Here is a 15,852-nt window from a genome sequence, read left to right on the forward strand (position 1 = left end):
TCATTAAAGTACACTGAAATGGTTTATGAGACACGAAGAAGATACATTAAAAGAAAGGCTAGCTAATATATCTTTTACAAACCCATCAAAGCTAATGTGCCAAATAGTAATTAAGATAGAAATCGTGTGACATGTATTGCACAGAAAAAGAAGAAAAAAAATGTGACATGTATTTGAATCTTATTATCAATTTAAGGAAAAAAAACAGAGAAAGTGTATCTTACATGGACAAATAGACGGGTTCAACTTCGGTGTTTGAACATTAAATGCATAGCAATGAGTTGCATAAGATCACAATCTTTCCGAATGATTAAGGTTGAAATCTCGACCACTCTTTTTTTTTTTTTTTTTTTTCTAATAAAATGGATAAAAAAGAAAAAAAAAAACAAAAACACATGCAAATTGGTGATCGATATTTCACCATCAACCATTAGTTCCATCCGAACCGTACACAGCACGGAATCTCTATCCCAAAAAGACATAGAGACAGACTACTTGCTCCCATGTGGACAACTACTCCATGATTTCAAACAGTACATGGACCATTAAATGGGCTTTGCATCAACTATTAAATGCGTCCATAATATTTGATGGATTTGTCCTTCGATAATATATTTCTTTGGTTTTCGTTAACCAAGCCAATTATGGCTTTAGGTGGATTGAAAGGTCTCAAGATTACCAATAAGTCTACTTCTTGATTTACCAAAATAAACACACAAATTTTTTTTTTTTTTTTGACAATTATGGTGATTTTATCTGCAATCCAATGAGGTGGATTCATTGGATAGAAAAACTTGAATTTTATCTTTCATGCTATAACCCATCTAAACTTTATTTTTTTCAAAAAAAAAAAATCAATGGTGGTGAGAGATCTTGTGGACAGGCGAAATAGTCAACCCCAAAAAAAGAGAAAGTGTATCTTACATGTACAAAAAGACACGAGACCACTTGCTTCCACGTGGATCATTATTCCATGTAATGTAACCTCAGTGTTGCGCATTAAATGCACAGCACTGGATGCCGACGGTTCGTTGGCTTCATTGTGGTGCGCGTTTAATGCGTAGCAATGAAGCACGACCCTACTCCATGATCCAAACATTAGTACATCAACTATTAAAATGGGTTTTGTGTTAATTATCCAAACAGGCTCAACTTCCTCCTGTTCCTCCTGGTTTAATTTTAAAATTGTGGTGGTACACAAATAACATCTTTTTAATATATGATATAAAAACCATGGTAGGATATAACAGCCAAACGTGGTGATATTTCACCTTTTCGAAAAGTAGCAAAAACGATATTATCAATAAATTGCAAAAATATCACATGAAATCGTCAATTTATCAATGATATATTGCCGATTTATCGATTTCTTGTGATATTTTTGGGCAAACTTTCGCTCATATTTTCTTTGTGTTTTAGGACTTAATTTTCTGTCATATTTTCTTGCATTATAGTTCTTTTTTGCCTCAATCTTCTATATTGATGCATCCTACACTAAGAGCATATCTAAGACAACTCAAAATTAGAAACTCAAATCTAACTAAGAAATTAAAAGTAGTCAAAAAACCCATTAAACGATGGAATTTGTCAATTACAACAACACCAATAGAAATGCTATAGAGCTTTCTGAGCCGTTCATTTTGACATGTTGTGAATCACGTAGCTCATCCCAAATCAAAAGTTACAATCGTTTGAAGATTTACCATAAAATCAAACATGTACTGATCAAGAATATCAACCTAAATACTTCTTTAAGTCAAAATGACACTCTCAATGTGCTTATTGGTTTTAAATTAAACTTTAAGCAGATTGGAAGGTCTCAAGAATAACTATAACCCTATTTGATTTGTCCGCACAATTGTTTCTGGTTGATAATTATGATGACTTTACTACAATCCAATAAGGTGGAGTCACTAAATAGAAAGACTTAGATTCTTAGCTTTCATGGTCCAATCCAATTAAATTGATACTAAATCAATGGCGGCGGCGGATTCTGTTCTCTTCAATTAGGAATATGCATTGAATATTAATCTTCCTTCATGTAGTTATTTTTGCATTACACCCAAAACCAGTTGCCGTGATATAAACAACTTCTCCTGGATTTGACCCAAGTCTTGTAACTTTCCTGTTTTTAAGCCTAACTATAGGTCAAGCAAGAAACATTACTCTATTCCACTTTTTAAAACCCAGAAAAACCCAACAACTGAAGACTTTAGTGAGTAATGGATTATAGAATACAAAACAATTCCACCGTTTTTCAAAGACAAAATCTACTCGTGGCCATCGAATCTATAGAAAACACTGTTCATAAAGTACGTAGCTCTCGAACTAGCTTCACTGTTCATAGAAGAAAGTAGTAGTTTCATACTAACACGTATACTGAGAACTTAGCTTAGCTCCAAAGAAATGAGATAGATTATCGAAATCTCCATGAAACTGGATAGATTAGCGATCACCATCCAACCAAATTAGTTATTTAATTATATCCATAACCCATGGAAGTATGGAACTGAAGAAGTAAGAGAAGAAGAAGAAGAAGAAGAAGAAGAAGGATATTTACAGTAGTTGAGGTTGAAAACTTGAAATTGAGTTGCTGACAGCAGTGGTGAAAGCGTGGAAAAGACTCCGATAGTCCCTTGTAACCAATCTCGATAATCCTTTCTTGCCAACTAATCTTGAGACATAATCACATCAAATGACATGAGATACATGACAGGAATAATTAGGGAACTAACTTAACTAGATCAACTCGGCCGCTAACTCGGACGATTCCAGAATTAAAAAGGAGAAAGAGAAAGCTACCAACCAGCCAACCTCCATGAGTCCTGTCTATATCTGAAATCTCATCAAATCTCCTCTCTCTCTCTCTCTAATTCCAATTCTTCCCAAAAAGCTCGATCAGATATAATAAATAAATATAAAGATAAACTGACCCAAATGGCGATCAATCAAACTCAGAAATTACATCAAAGCAATTGCACTTCTCACTTCATATCACTCAACATCGAACCTTTTATTCTCATTTCCATCCCATTATTTGACTATTAAAAAATACACGTAAAAGATTATGTAAACGTCTCTTATCAATCAGTCTGTTCTACCAAATACTAGACAATTTATTTTAATTTATAAAAATTACTTTTTTACTTCCACCTTTTAAAAAAAAGAATAAAAAAATAAAAAGGTTAAAAAATATTTAACATTTAAGTTGGTGCAAGTGTTAACATGAAAGGGTCCCACTTGGAAATGAAATGTGAGGAGGGAATTAGTACCGTCCACGCTCCCCCACACTGCACCTGATGACGTAATCTACAGTTTTAAATTCCTAACTTTCAACTTCCTTTCTCGTGAGTGCCAAATACAATTATTTATTCCTTTTTAAAGTAAAGTTAATATATAACTATTTCTAAAATTGAACAAAAACAGCTTTTTCTTTTCCCATTCTCCTTCGTTCTTTCATTTTATAAATTATTTTCCTTAATTTTTGCTGTTCTTATGGTTTCGTACGGTTTTTGTTTTTCTTTCCACTGCAAACCTGCAACTGAGCCCTCTTCTTTCGTTTCGCCAAACTCGGGCGCTTTCTCAAGCAAAAGATTTTCACTTTCTCTTTCTCTTTCTATTTCTTGTTTGGATTGGCGGTAGTGAACAGTGATGAGAAAGATAGAAAAGATGGAGACGCGACAGCATGACGACGTCACCTGACGCTCAATCAAGATTTGATCACGTTGTCAGCAACGTGCCACGTGGGTTTTATGGAACTGTAGTCGTCGTTCTTTTTGTTTTCTTGGAAACGTAAGTAACAAGTAGTGAATTAAACAACGTATTTAAGTTCGATCCCATTTACTATATCAACCTCGGGGTATCTGTTTATTTACCAAATTTGCCACTTTCCTTTTACGAACTGCTTTTTAAATTTTAACCTCTAAAACACATAATCATCATTGATTAGCACTTTAATCAAATTCTTAAATAGTAATTCAACTGCATAAGTTGAGTTATTAACTCATTACTTACTATCTTAAGGTGTGATTGATGTGATTACCTAACTATCGCTGTTTCTTTCTATTACCACCATGCTAGTCTGTCATAATCATTGCACCAAGTACAAATCATTCTGTAATAAATCCGATGTTTTAAACCAAAAGATTACTTAACTCCTGGTTAATTACTTTAACTACCTCTTTATAGTAATTAACCTTGCCACGTATGAGGTGTCATCTAAGGAAGTTATGGGGCCTACCGGTACACAATTGCAAAGGAATTCTAAAGACCTAGCTTCTTGAGGGATAGGATTCTGATTCAATCATAATCTTGTGAGGAGAGAGTTGCTTCAATGGGACCCAAAAAAATTGGTATGAGGAGGTAGGCTAACATAAAGGTGGTGAGGGATAAGTCTCAAGGTCCATTGGATCGATTTTTCGAATCAATGGCATAGAAAAGATGTGGTAGAGGGGGAACCCAATGCAAACCTTGTTGTCCTGCTATTGGGAGGACCGCAACAAACTGGTGGAAGGAGGCTTGAGTCGTCGGAAACCTGACTGGCCGTCCTAGAAGAGTTTAGAAAGCAAAGTATCACTTTGTTAGAAGAGGTGCACCTGATGGATTTACTAATGTTGTGTAAATAAAATTCGAGAGCTTAAGGTCATCCCATTGGGAATGACAGGTTGTTGCAATAAATCTTTTTTCCGTAAATAACATGATTGAGTGTATTTAGGACAACTATTGTTACAAGGTTTGAGTTGACTTTGTTCCTTATTTGAAGTGAGGGTCCTTGACCCGATGAGCATATACATGTGACATTTTTCACTTTGATACAAATGATCCTTATAGCAAAAAAAATTGACCTTAGCATGCCTTTCTTACCTTACTACACCAAAAGAATAAAAAAATGAAAATGTAATACCCCAAGCAACTTCTTTTCTTCCCTTTTTGCCTTACTTAGCCAACCTCAATGCCATGGATAGTGATCCTTGCATGGCATTTATTATATAAGTTTTTCTCCAATGGTTTTATTTCACTTTAAAATTTTACTAGGTCTGAACAAGGTCTAGGTTAAAAAAATCTGTTATTGTCAATGCAGAGTTGATAAAGTGGTAAGATCCATAATTTGGAGAGGTCATGAGTTCAACTTTGCGGATAACAAAGCTCCCTCTGAGGATTTAATCGAGGTGTACGCAACCTGGCCCAGATGAACCCCAGACAAAAAAATATCTGCTATTAAATTAGGATCGTGGTTAGTTTAAAATTAGAGTCTAACCTAACCTGGCCTAACCCTACCCTGCTATGCACCCTACAAGACAATAATTGTTTTATTATCATCTGATTAAGATCTAGCTTAGGGCCAAGACCAAGGTTTATTGTCTAACCCTCCTGACTTGGCTTGACCAACAGGTTCAAGGTCAGGATCATGAGTAGGCTTTGAGTATTCATGGATGGGTCATGGATTTGCAAAAAAGAAAGGTTTGAGGAAATGAAAATCGAACATTGAATCCATCTTTGTAGATTCTAGTTCTATCAGTACCAATAAAATGGACTTTGAGCATCAAATTTTGAATATCTTTTTAATTGACAATGAAGCGGAATCAAGAATCAGATCTAGTCAATTTTCAGTTTTATATGACATTGCCAACTCTGATTCCTTAAGCAATATTTAATGCCTTAATCAACTTCAATGTGACCTGTCTGAACTAATATGACTAAGCAAGAAATCATAAAAGTATTATCTGTGTGTGATTCGAGGGAAATGTGTCTTGATTTTAATCACAAAACTTAGTAGAAACTCATGTGCAGCATTTAAGAAGTAGTAACATAATAAGGTCTTAACTAAGAAAGTTTGGTGATGTTAGGTTTCAGCTTCCACTGTTATTGGCCCCTAAACCTATCACTAACCTAACTATCCAAAACTTTGATTGATTGGCCTTATATCAAATTCATGCTTTAAAGTTAAGTTGAATTAGGTACACATGTTATCATGAGATTTAATCAATTTACAATTTATATGTTAAGTAAAAATAAGTATGAATAAGTCTTCCCTTGACCCTTATAATACGAGACAACCTAAAGAATGAGGGAGAAAGAAATTTCAGCGTCGGCCAAAAATTCATATCTTCCATATTGGCACAACCTCCAATGAGTCTCGGATGTCACGGACATCCTCGGGCATACCATGGTATGGTAAACCAACCAAAATCATCGCAATAGCACTCGTGAATCGGAACTCCGGATTCTCCGGATAGAATGTTCCAAAGCTAGTACTAGTCCTCGGCGATGGCGGTGAGCTCCATGCAAAGAACATTTGTTTCCAGACCCCTAGCACCCATCTCATTTCTCGCAAGAATCCCACACCCCGTCCCCGCGGCCGCACAATTGAGAGAAACCCATTTACCATTGTAACTTTTTTTTTTCTTTCTAATACCGCACCTTCAAATAAAATAAAAAAAAAAAAAGAAAAAAAGGAGGAAATTGATTAAATTCAAATGAAGAGCCGATTCATATCTCAACAACCGCCCACCCCCCAAAAAAAAAAAAAAAGGGAAGGGACCGGGGGGGCCCCCGCCCCCCAAACCCCCAACCCCCCACACCCCACGCGGCACCCCAAAAAAAAAAAAAAAAAAAGAGGTGGAGATAAGTTTTTGAATCAGAAGACACCAATGCTAGTCAAAGCCTAACTTAGAGAACATATGATAGATAATGTTCCACTCAGAGTATTTAAGAAAAGGGCATGAAATACATTTTCTAGTATCATGACCTTTATACCAATTTGTGGGGTCAATGAAAGTGTATAAGAGCATTATGGTTGGTTTTGCTTTTGGTACGATGGCTGAAGTCTCTTATGTAGAGGTTTTAAGACTAACGAAGTCTCAGATTCGAGCCTTCATTCATACATTGCTTCTCCCTCTTCCTTCCCTGAGCCTATGAGCCCCAGTCTTTTTTCTAATTTATGAGTTTTAGTGTTTACAAATGCCAAACCCCAAGAAAATGGATAAGCATTTTTCACCGTTGCATATTAAGCCAAAATTGGATCAATTTGAAGTCAATGGTGGCTCAATTACAAACCAATAACCAAAAATAATCTGGGATGGAATCAAACTAAATCTAAACTCAAATGATAGAAGCTACAACTTCTTAACTAGTTTGGGCTTGGATTGGCCAAAATTGAATGAGCAAATTGCTCCGACATTTCATAACACAGACTTTGAACAATGAAACTTCACTTTATCTTGAAAAAGCAAAACACTTGAAAGTTGAACTTCCGTTGAATACATTAGTTCAATCCATTATTGATTGCAATTAAACCACTGTTGTTTTTTTGAAATATTTGAATTATATGAGATTACTAATATATTTAGGAAAAACATAAGAAAAAAAAGAAGTTGGAGTGAGGAAAATGGTTAAGATTTCTTGAAGAAAAAGTCTAATGGAGAAAGATAGATGAACTCTTTTCACTCCATTGTACATAAAGACCGAATGATCTTTACAATTATTCCAAAAGTGTTAGAGCCATGAGCTTTTGAAAGATAAAGTGAAGTGTTAGCTTGAGGGTGTGCTACAACAATTGACAAGCACCCTCAATTTACAAAATAAAAATGATTTCAAAACATGTTATGAACTTTTCTTTTCCTTTTGTGGGTTGTGGCCTTGTAGGTGAGGAAATACCAACTTATTCACGTTTTTACCTTTTGGGCTATGCAGTGCAAACGAGAATCAAGTGATTAATGAAAGCAATAATTAAACAAGGATCAACTTTTGCTAATTGAGGATTAATCTGTCAGTGGCAACATGAAAGATGGTAGGCTATTGTAGACATTTTGAGGTGAAACAGATTCCAAAACGGGTGACGTGGATCCCATAATAAAGAGGAAAAGTTGAGAGAGAAAGCTTAGTTATGAGAGTTAATCCTTATTATATTTGCAAGATAGATTTACCTCGTAATGTGAGTGGGGGAAAGTAAAAACAAAAGTAAACGGAAATGAAAGAAGCCAAACAAGGGAAAGTGTGTGGCGAAGAAATAGAGAAGCCATAGATGTGTTGATGAGAGTTTGGTCCTTGGCTTCTCTTCTCTTTCTTTCCATTCCTAGTTTCCTTCCCTTCTCAGGCTTCTCTGTTTCAAAACTTCTCTCTCACGTGCGTCATCCATTAATAACCCTTCTGAGATCTCTCTCAGTCCTTCTCAGTCTTCTTCTTTCTTTTTTTTATTTATAATTATTTCTGCTTTACCCACCCCAACCCCCCCCCCCCCCCCCCCCCCCCCCCCCCCCCCCCCCCCCCCCCCCCCCCCCCCCCCCCCCCCCCCCCCCCCCCCCCCCCCCCCCCCCCCCCCCCCCCCCCCCCCCCCCCCCCCCCCCCCCCCTTTTTTCCCCCCCCCCCCCCCCCCCCCCCCCCCCCCCCCCCCCCCCCCCCCCCCCCCTTTTCTCCCCCCCCCCCCCCCCCCCCCCCCCCCCCCCCCCCCCCCCCCCTCCCTCCTCCTCCCCCCCCCCTCCCCCCCCCCCCCCCCCCCCCCCCCCCCTCCAATTTCTTTTAATTACTTCTCTGCAAGTCCAAGACAACAAGTACTGTTTCTGTACTGCTTATCTGATACTCTATTCAGAAACTAATTTATGGCATAAAGCATTCCTCGTTTCCCTCCACCGGGAATAACCGGTCATAATCAGATTTCTCGAAACCCTATGAGAGAGAGAGAGAGAGGAGAGAGGGAGAGATTTTGATTGCTCTGTTAACTGTGCAAGCAATCTCTCGCTCCTCGACTACTACTTCACTTGCCCATTCTACGTCGATGGCTGCTAGTTTTCCTTTGGCTAACATACGCCACTGCCATTTTCAGCTCTTCTTAAGCTTATCATAACTTTTTTCCTTTCTTTCTTTCTCATAGTTGCCATCACCAATCACCACATCTTCTCTGCCTTTATCTTCTTCTTCTTCTTTACCTACCTTTCTTAAATCTTTCTTCTCTTCTCTTTCTCTCTCTTATTCCGAAACCCAAATCCTTTTCTCTTCTCCTATTTCTCCTTAAAGGGTCTAGCTCTTTGTGATGGCGGAGGGTTTCGAGCCCTTTCATGTCCCGCAACAAAGTAGAAGAGATAAACTTAGAGTTGTCTCTCAATCACACCCAAATTGTGATGATGCAGCAGCAGCAGCTGCTCTACAAGGGTGTGTTGGTTTCGTTCCTATATATGATCCTTCTCTTCTCTCCTCTGATATGCTCAACTGTACCAACCCACTTGGTGGAGCTGTGACTGGAGCTGCAACTACTGCTACTGCAACTTTGGACATTTCTAAGCAAAACCCGGTTTGTGCTATTAAGGCGGAAGGAGGGAATTTAATGGGTTACGTTGGAGGGTTCATAAATGCTTCTTCTTCGTCTTCTTCATCTCATCAGCCTTACTTGGATCCACAGTCTTCCCTCGCCTGCAACCCTTTTCTCTACACAACCCAGAATCTCAGAGATCTTGATCATTCCTTTAATGGTGGCGAAGTGGTCCCCTTCAAGCCTACGCCCTTATCGTTAACTCATGCCCATGATTCTATTTCCACTGGGCAAGGCCTGTCGCTGTCCCTATCATCTAACCATCCAGGACAGCATAATCTCCCACTGGAACTCAATTTGCAACAGTATGAATCTGAGGTGTTCGATGAAAAGTGTATGGGAGGGTATGTAGCTTCTACGTCCAACGATGTGTCCAGGAGTTCTGTTCCTCTAGGCCCTTTTACCGGCTACGCTTCGGTTTTGAAAGGGTCGAGGTTTCTGAAGCCTGCGCAGCAGCTCATGGAAGAACTTTGTGATGTGGGTAGAGGAGTCTTAAGTGATAGAGGCTACGGAAACTCTTCTTTGGTAGATCCTTCCATGGACAACCTAGGTGGAGTTGGAGTTGGAGTTGTTGATGATTCACTTACTTGTGGAGATCCTAATCGTAGCGAGCAGCGGAGGAAGAAAACAACTCTATTGTCAATGCTGGATGAGGTATGTTATACTATTATCATCATCAAGGGTTTAAATTCTTTCAGTTTTCATTAGATAGCTATGCTTGTAATTATCTTTTTCTCTTATTTTTGCGGATTCCAGTGTTCATGACCTTTTTGTTGTTTCCCATTTTACTCTGGTTAGTACCCATGTAAATTTTAGGAAATTCGTTCTAGTTTTCGTCTTCCTTGAATGCTGAAATTAGCATTCCGGTGAAGCATATGCTTCTTTACATTTGGAAGGATTGATGTTCATAAAGACCACGCAATCATCTTTTCAAGAAAGGTGATTAAAAGGAATATATGCATAGTCTGGTGCTGTCAAGCATTTACTATTTGACATCCTTAGAAAGAGATCCCACAGGTGGGCGACGTTTTTGAACTAATTTTGGAGGGTGTAATGTGCTCATCGCCACTGGAGGAATCTGTCTGTAAAGATTTATGCTCGCTAAAGGATGAAATAGAAAGTTTATGGAAGGCACCATTGGCTTTCAAGCCGAGAGAGAGATTTTGTTTTGAATTTCTACATAGTCTTAATTATTGCAATATTTGATTTCTATGTGGCCCATTTATGTGTTACATTCCCACTCATATGTAAAGAAGGCTAAATTTTCCACATAAAGGTGATGTTTCACAAAATTAGGTAAAAGAAATGAATGTGCAAGGCTTTTGCATTTGCCCTTCTCATCATTTTGATTGAGAGAGAGAGAGAGAGAGAGAGAGAGAGAGAGAGAGAGAGAGAGAGAGAGAGAGAGAGAGAGGTTGAGTGTTGTAAAGTTATCTCATATCTGCAGTCTCAGGTGACCATTTTCAACCTACCAATACAATTTCCTTTTTTAAGTAGATGGTCTCAACGTTGCATTACCCATTTTGAATCTCGTATTAGGACAAGGGGCTTGAATTTATGGATTATTAAATTGCTACTCTGTTAAGTATCTGAAAGCCTTTTTTTTAAAGAATTACTTAAATGTATCTTTATGTTGTTTCACTTTCTTTTAATCCATAATGTCATGTCCCTTTTTCAATTTGAACTTACTTTTTGGAGTAACTTTGAACTGTGTGCAAAAACCCTTGTGACCTTGTTCACCATATTTTTTGCTTCTTGTTGCTATGGTGTAGTTTCTATTACTATCTGATTCGTTTGATCTTCTACATTCCTGGTAACCATGGGTCATGTCAGTTCTCGGAGGCATGTATCCCATCCACCATTGCATTCAAATCTCCCATAAGCTTGTGTTGTGCGCTTAGACAGACCAGGTTCCTCCTGGTCATGTTGTCTCTACTAATAGTGGTTATATTACAAAAATCCAATGGTGTAATGGATGAAAGTCACCCTTCATTGCCCTATCTTATCTTTTTCTTCTTTTTCTGTTCAATTTATACAATTTTTTTGGGGGGTGGGTTTCTGATGACTCAAAAGAAAGCTTTGTACTGTGCTAGTTTGGCTTCACTCAAGCATTTATTTTCTTTTCTTGATTGTTCTCCATTAGGTGTACAAAAGATACAAGCTGTACTACCAACAAATGCACGCAGTTGTTGCTTCATTTGAATCTGTTGCTGGGCTTGGCAATGCTGCTCCTTATGCATTGTTTGCCCTCAAAACAATGTCAAAACACTTCAGGTGCTTGAAGAATGCCATTACTGACCAACTTCAGTTAAGCAAATCTCTTGGGGAAGGAAGCTATGAGAAGGACAGAACTCCTAGGTTGGGAACTGCAGACCGAGGCCTTAATAGCCAGAGACCTATTCATAACATGAGTATTCTTGAACATCAACATGTTTGGCGACCCCAAAGAGGACTTCCAGAACGTGCAGTAGCTGTTCTCAGGGCATGGTTATTTGATCACTTCCTTCACCCGTAAGTGATGACATTTCAACTACTACCTTATTCCTTCATGAGTTCATTGAGTCATTGTCAAGGCCCTTTTTCCTCCTTGGGTGAGAAGGGAAGGGGGGGGGGGTGTTCCCTACGGGTTAATTTACTTGCTCTGGTACATGCTATCTTAGAAAGCTAGTATAAAAGCTAATGTTGTTCAATGTTGCAGTTACCCTACTGATACAGACAAGCAAATGTTGGCTAAACAGACGGGACTATCAAGGAGCCAGGTGTGCAAATCTCTGTCATTTTCTGTATAATATATATTTTTAATTTTCAAAACTAGCTTTTGCACTAGACAAGTATTATGCCTCTTGTGAAGTGACTAATATTTCTGATCTTCAATTAGTTTGTAAACTATCCATTGCTATCAAAAGGATACCCTAAATGAAGTGTATGTAATCCAGTAAATGTTCACAAAATGGAATAAAGACTGAGAAGGTGAGGTTTATTGGCAAATGAAGAGTCTTGTCTCCACAAATTCTTACCTTCTTGACCAGGACTTAATCTGAGCAGTTCTAACTCCATCGGTATATGGTATTTTCCCCATGATGAACTGTATCTTCTGGTCTTAACCTTCTACCGGTAAGTTTAGTTCTAGAGGTTTACTTGTGGGTGGTAAAACATTTATTCTTCAGGATTAGTAACCTGGTGGGTCACCTTTTCCATGTGAATATAAATATACCCTTGGGAATTTTGATAAAATGATGGGCCATACCTGTATGATGCTGCTCGATCTGGATTTTTCAAGTGCTTGTCACCATGGATGACCGTTGAGCATGGATTCATTGTTTAATCTAATTTCCTCTTTCTTGGTCATCCTAGATTTTTTGACACTTCTATGACTTTTTATTTGGCCAGGTGTCTAATTGGTTCATCAATGCTAGAGTAAGACTTTGGAAGCCAATGGTAGAGGAAATTCACATGCTTGAAACACGGCAAGCTCAAAAAGCATCAGAGGCCGAGGACCTAAATTCTAACAAGGCTGTCGATCAACAACCTTCATCAAATCCACTGCCTTCCAACAAGACTCCACAGACCACTGCAAACCAGAATGCTCACGACCCCCCAACAAAACGTAGCAGAAATGAACTTCCCATTACGCCCAACCAAACTGAACAGCTGCACAACTTCCCATACCCAAACCTATCAAGCCATCACCATGTGGGTATGAGCAGTGCAGTGGGAAACAGCAGTGGGGTATCGCTGACACTAGGCCTGCGTCAAGATAATGGAATTGGTTTATCTGAGCCATTTCCAATGAACATTGTTCATCGCTTTGGCCTTGAAGCAAATAACGAAGGATGTGTAGTTGGTAGCTTTGAAGCCCCAAATCGGCACTTTGGGAAGGATATTGGAGGACAGTTTCTACATGACTTTGTTGGCTGAAGAAGTGCAGTTCGAGGCTTGCGATATCTGAGGTTTGTTAATATGGAGAGTTTGCCAAATCTAGGGATGGATGGAGCTCACATTGCTGCGATGTGCCGTTCCTCCAGTGAAGATAACGCAGGACAGACTAGATGGATCAAATCGGAGATTGCCCCCTGGGGGCATTACAAGGTACGTGAAGTTCTTGTGAAATAATATACATGTGCGCCTGTGTATATATTTTATGAAGAGAAAGATAAAGATAGAAGCCATTATGTGATTTGGTCAAAGAAATCCCTGAAAGGATGATTGGTGTTCAGTGATTTATCACTTTTGTTAACTTTTTTGGGTGTAACAAACGCAAGTTATTTAATAAATGGTGATGAATCACTTTTTAAGATAAAGTGGATCTTAAACCCAGTGGATTAAGACTTAAAAAATTTGCATGGAAGGGTTGGTGTTGGTTTGTGTTCTTCAGTTAATCATGGCTTCATTGCTTTTTAAACCCTCTCAGTTTTCTCATAATGTATCATGGCTTTGTGAAAATGTAAAGATAGCGTAGTAATGATTGTGAGCAATTGGGTCTTTATGGGAGGATGTGGATGGTTTTTCATATCTCACCCTACTTGAGGACTAATTATCCATTTTCTTTTTTCTTTATCTTACTTTGCCAGATATGGAGAGCTCATCAAGAAAAAGAAGGAAAAGAAAGCCAGCAATTAGGATGCGAGATTAAAGTTGTAACTACTGATTTGAGGTCCAGATTGAATTGTAGATGATATGTTGGGAAAGGAGATTGGCAGAATTAGAGGAAATGGATTATGCTTGTCTCCCTGGTCCCATTGTAATAGGGTTATTTGTTAACTCTAATGTATTGTTCTATGTTTTCAGAGCTATTATATCACAATTATAGCAAAGTAAATAATTGTAAGAAGTTATAATAAAAAAAATATATGCTTTTCTCTAATCGGCTGGCTTCAAATGTCTGATTAAGCAAAGTTCTCCATGGATTAGTGTCGGCTTATCTCTTTACTTAGTTCTTTTTAAACGAAAATTTGATGCAGCGCTGCCTCCTTGTATGTTTTTGTTACGCACATCTCTGACATCAGGCAGTTTGTCTCTGATGCAGTGAATGCTGAAATTTGATGTTTGCAGGAGCAGAAATCAACATCATGTGTTTCATTAAAATGTTGCCGTGGAAATTAAAGTGGAGATCATAGTGATAATCAATGGAATCCTATGCAAACATTTTAAGAACTGCAAATGATAGAATCCTATGCAAAAAGGAAACCATTCCTTGGCTTTTGTTCTTATTAATCCTTTAGGTCAAAAAATTCAGATCCCATGCTTCTCATTTTCAACATTTTCTCCCTTTGAGCATGCAAGTATACTTGACTAAGCCGTCTGCCATCAATGTCTCTTATTTTGGTATGTTACTGATGCATTTTGTTAATTAGTTCCACTATAATGGCCCAAAGATTACAAGAACTAGCAAGTTTGACCTAATAAAAATCTAGCAAAAGATATGAGTTTGACCTAGTAAAAATCTAAGGATATGAGTTTGTAAGACCCTTTGAAGGATATCTTGGATTTTTTTGTTTCAGAACCTCTTGAAGTCAAAACGAGGGTATTCTAATAGATCATTCTTCTGTAGGAAATTTTTTCTTCTAGATTAGGCTTGTTTCAAAAGGCAACTTTATAGTAAACCTGGTGCTTATTCTAAAAATTCTTTTATGTTCACTTAAGATATTATGATTTGGACTAAATGCATGGTTGTACCAGAATAATGCAGTTCTTTCTACCATATTCTAACAATGGAGTTCTAAAAAGCTAGGTTATGCTATAAATGAAAAATGATCCAAGATAATGGTTGGTTGAACCAAGTTTGGTCTGAGTAAGAACCATGGATTGGGAAATGATTCGGACCAACCCAATGACCTAAGTTTTCCTGCAAGTCTGTCTAGGCCCTAGTTTAACCATGCACACTTAGCCAATATTGGCCAATTTGATAATGCATTTGCTGATTGATGTTTTTCAATGATTGACAAGAAACACTGTTATTTCACCGAAAAAACAGAAAAGCAACACTGTTAATAATGTTCATCAATAGTGATATGGATTCCCTTAGCTCCAAATACTGACCAATCATGGATATTGTCTAGAAGCCCATATTGATGGTCCATTTTTAGTTGGCCTCCCACATCTTGCCAGATTCATCAAATAATTATGGTCGGTTTCTGTAGAACTGTACAGGTAGTAGAAGTAGGCAAGAGCATGTCAGGTAGAACAGTAATTTTACCTACTTGAAATTCTATCTTTTCTCTAGTTTAGATCAGCTTCTGTTTAGGTGTTAAAGAAAACAATGTGTTCGCCTGATGCTTTGAGCCACATAGTAAGGATGTGACCTACATGGGCTCACTGGAAAATTTACCTTTTCTTTTTTTTTTTTTAATATTTAAAGGCAGATTCCACCACTATTGTGTCATTGTGTGGTGAGAAAGTGTAGAGGGATACATTGTTCTTCTCTGACAAGAAGGCAATCCAGCTTCTCTCTTCTCAACTTTGTAACAGCGTTGTTTAAATTCTAAAGACTAACATTTGTAACCAAGTTCAACCTAAGATCACCTTGTGATTGGAAACCCCTAGATTAG

At 38.1% G+C, this 15,852-nt stretch overlaps 1 protein-coding gene across 1 annotated transcript; it reads left to right on the forward strand.

The window, feature by feature from the left end:
- Window positions 1-8,525: 8,525 nt before the first annotated feature.
- On the forward strand, window positions 8,526-14,159 carry RPL (POX (plant homeobox) family protein). Its single transcript, XM_089166264.1, has 5 exons — window positions 8,526-9,958; window positions 11,448-11,815; window positions 12,003-12,063; window positions 12,695-13,393; window positions 13,876-14,159. The coding sequence occupies exons 1-4, from the start codon at window positions 9,029-9,031 to the stop codon at window positions 13,220-13,222; spliced, it is 1,887 nt and encodes a 628-aa protein (XP_089022390.1). The 5' UTR covers window positions 8,526-9,028; the 3' UTR covers window positions 13,223-13,393; window positions 13,876-14,159.
- The last annotated feature ends 1,693 nt before the right edge of the window (window positions 14,160-15,852 follow it).

Source organism: Hakea prostrata, chromosome 1 (genome assembly GCF_041222555.1).
Source record: "Hakea prostrata isolate BN-2017 chromosome 1, UWA_Hpros_2, whole genome shotgun sequence".
NCBI classification, from domain to species: Eukaryota; Viridiplantae; Streptophyta; class Magnoliopsida; order Proteales; family Proteaceae; genus Hakea; species Hakea prostrata.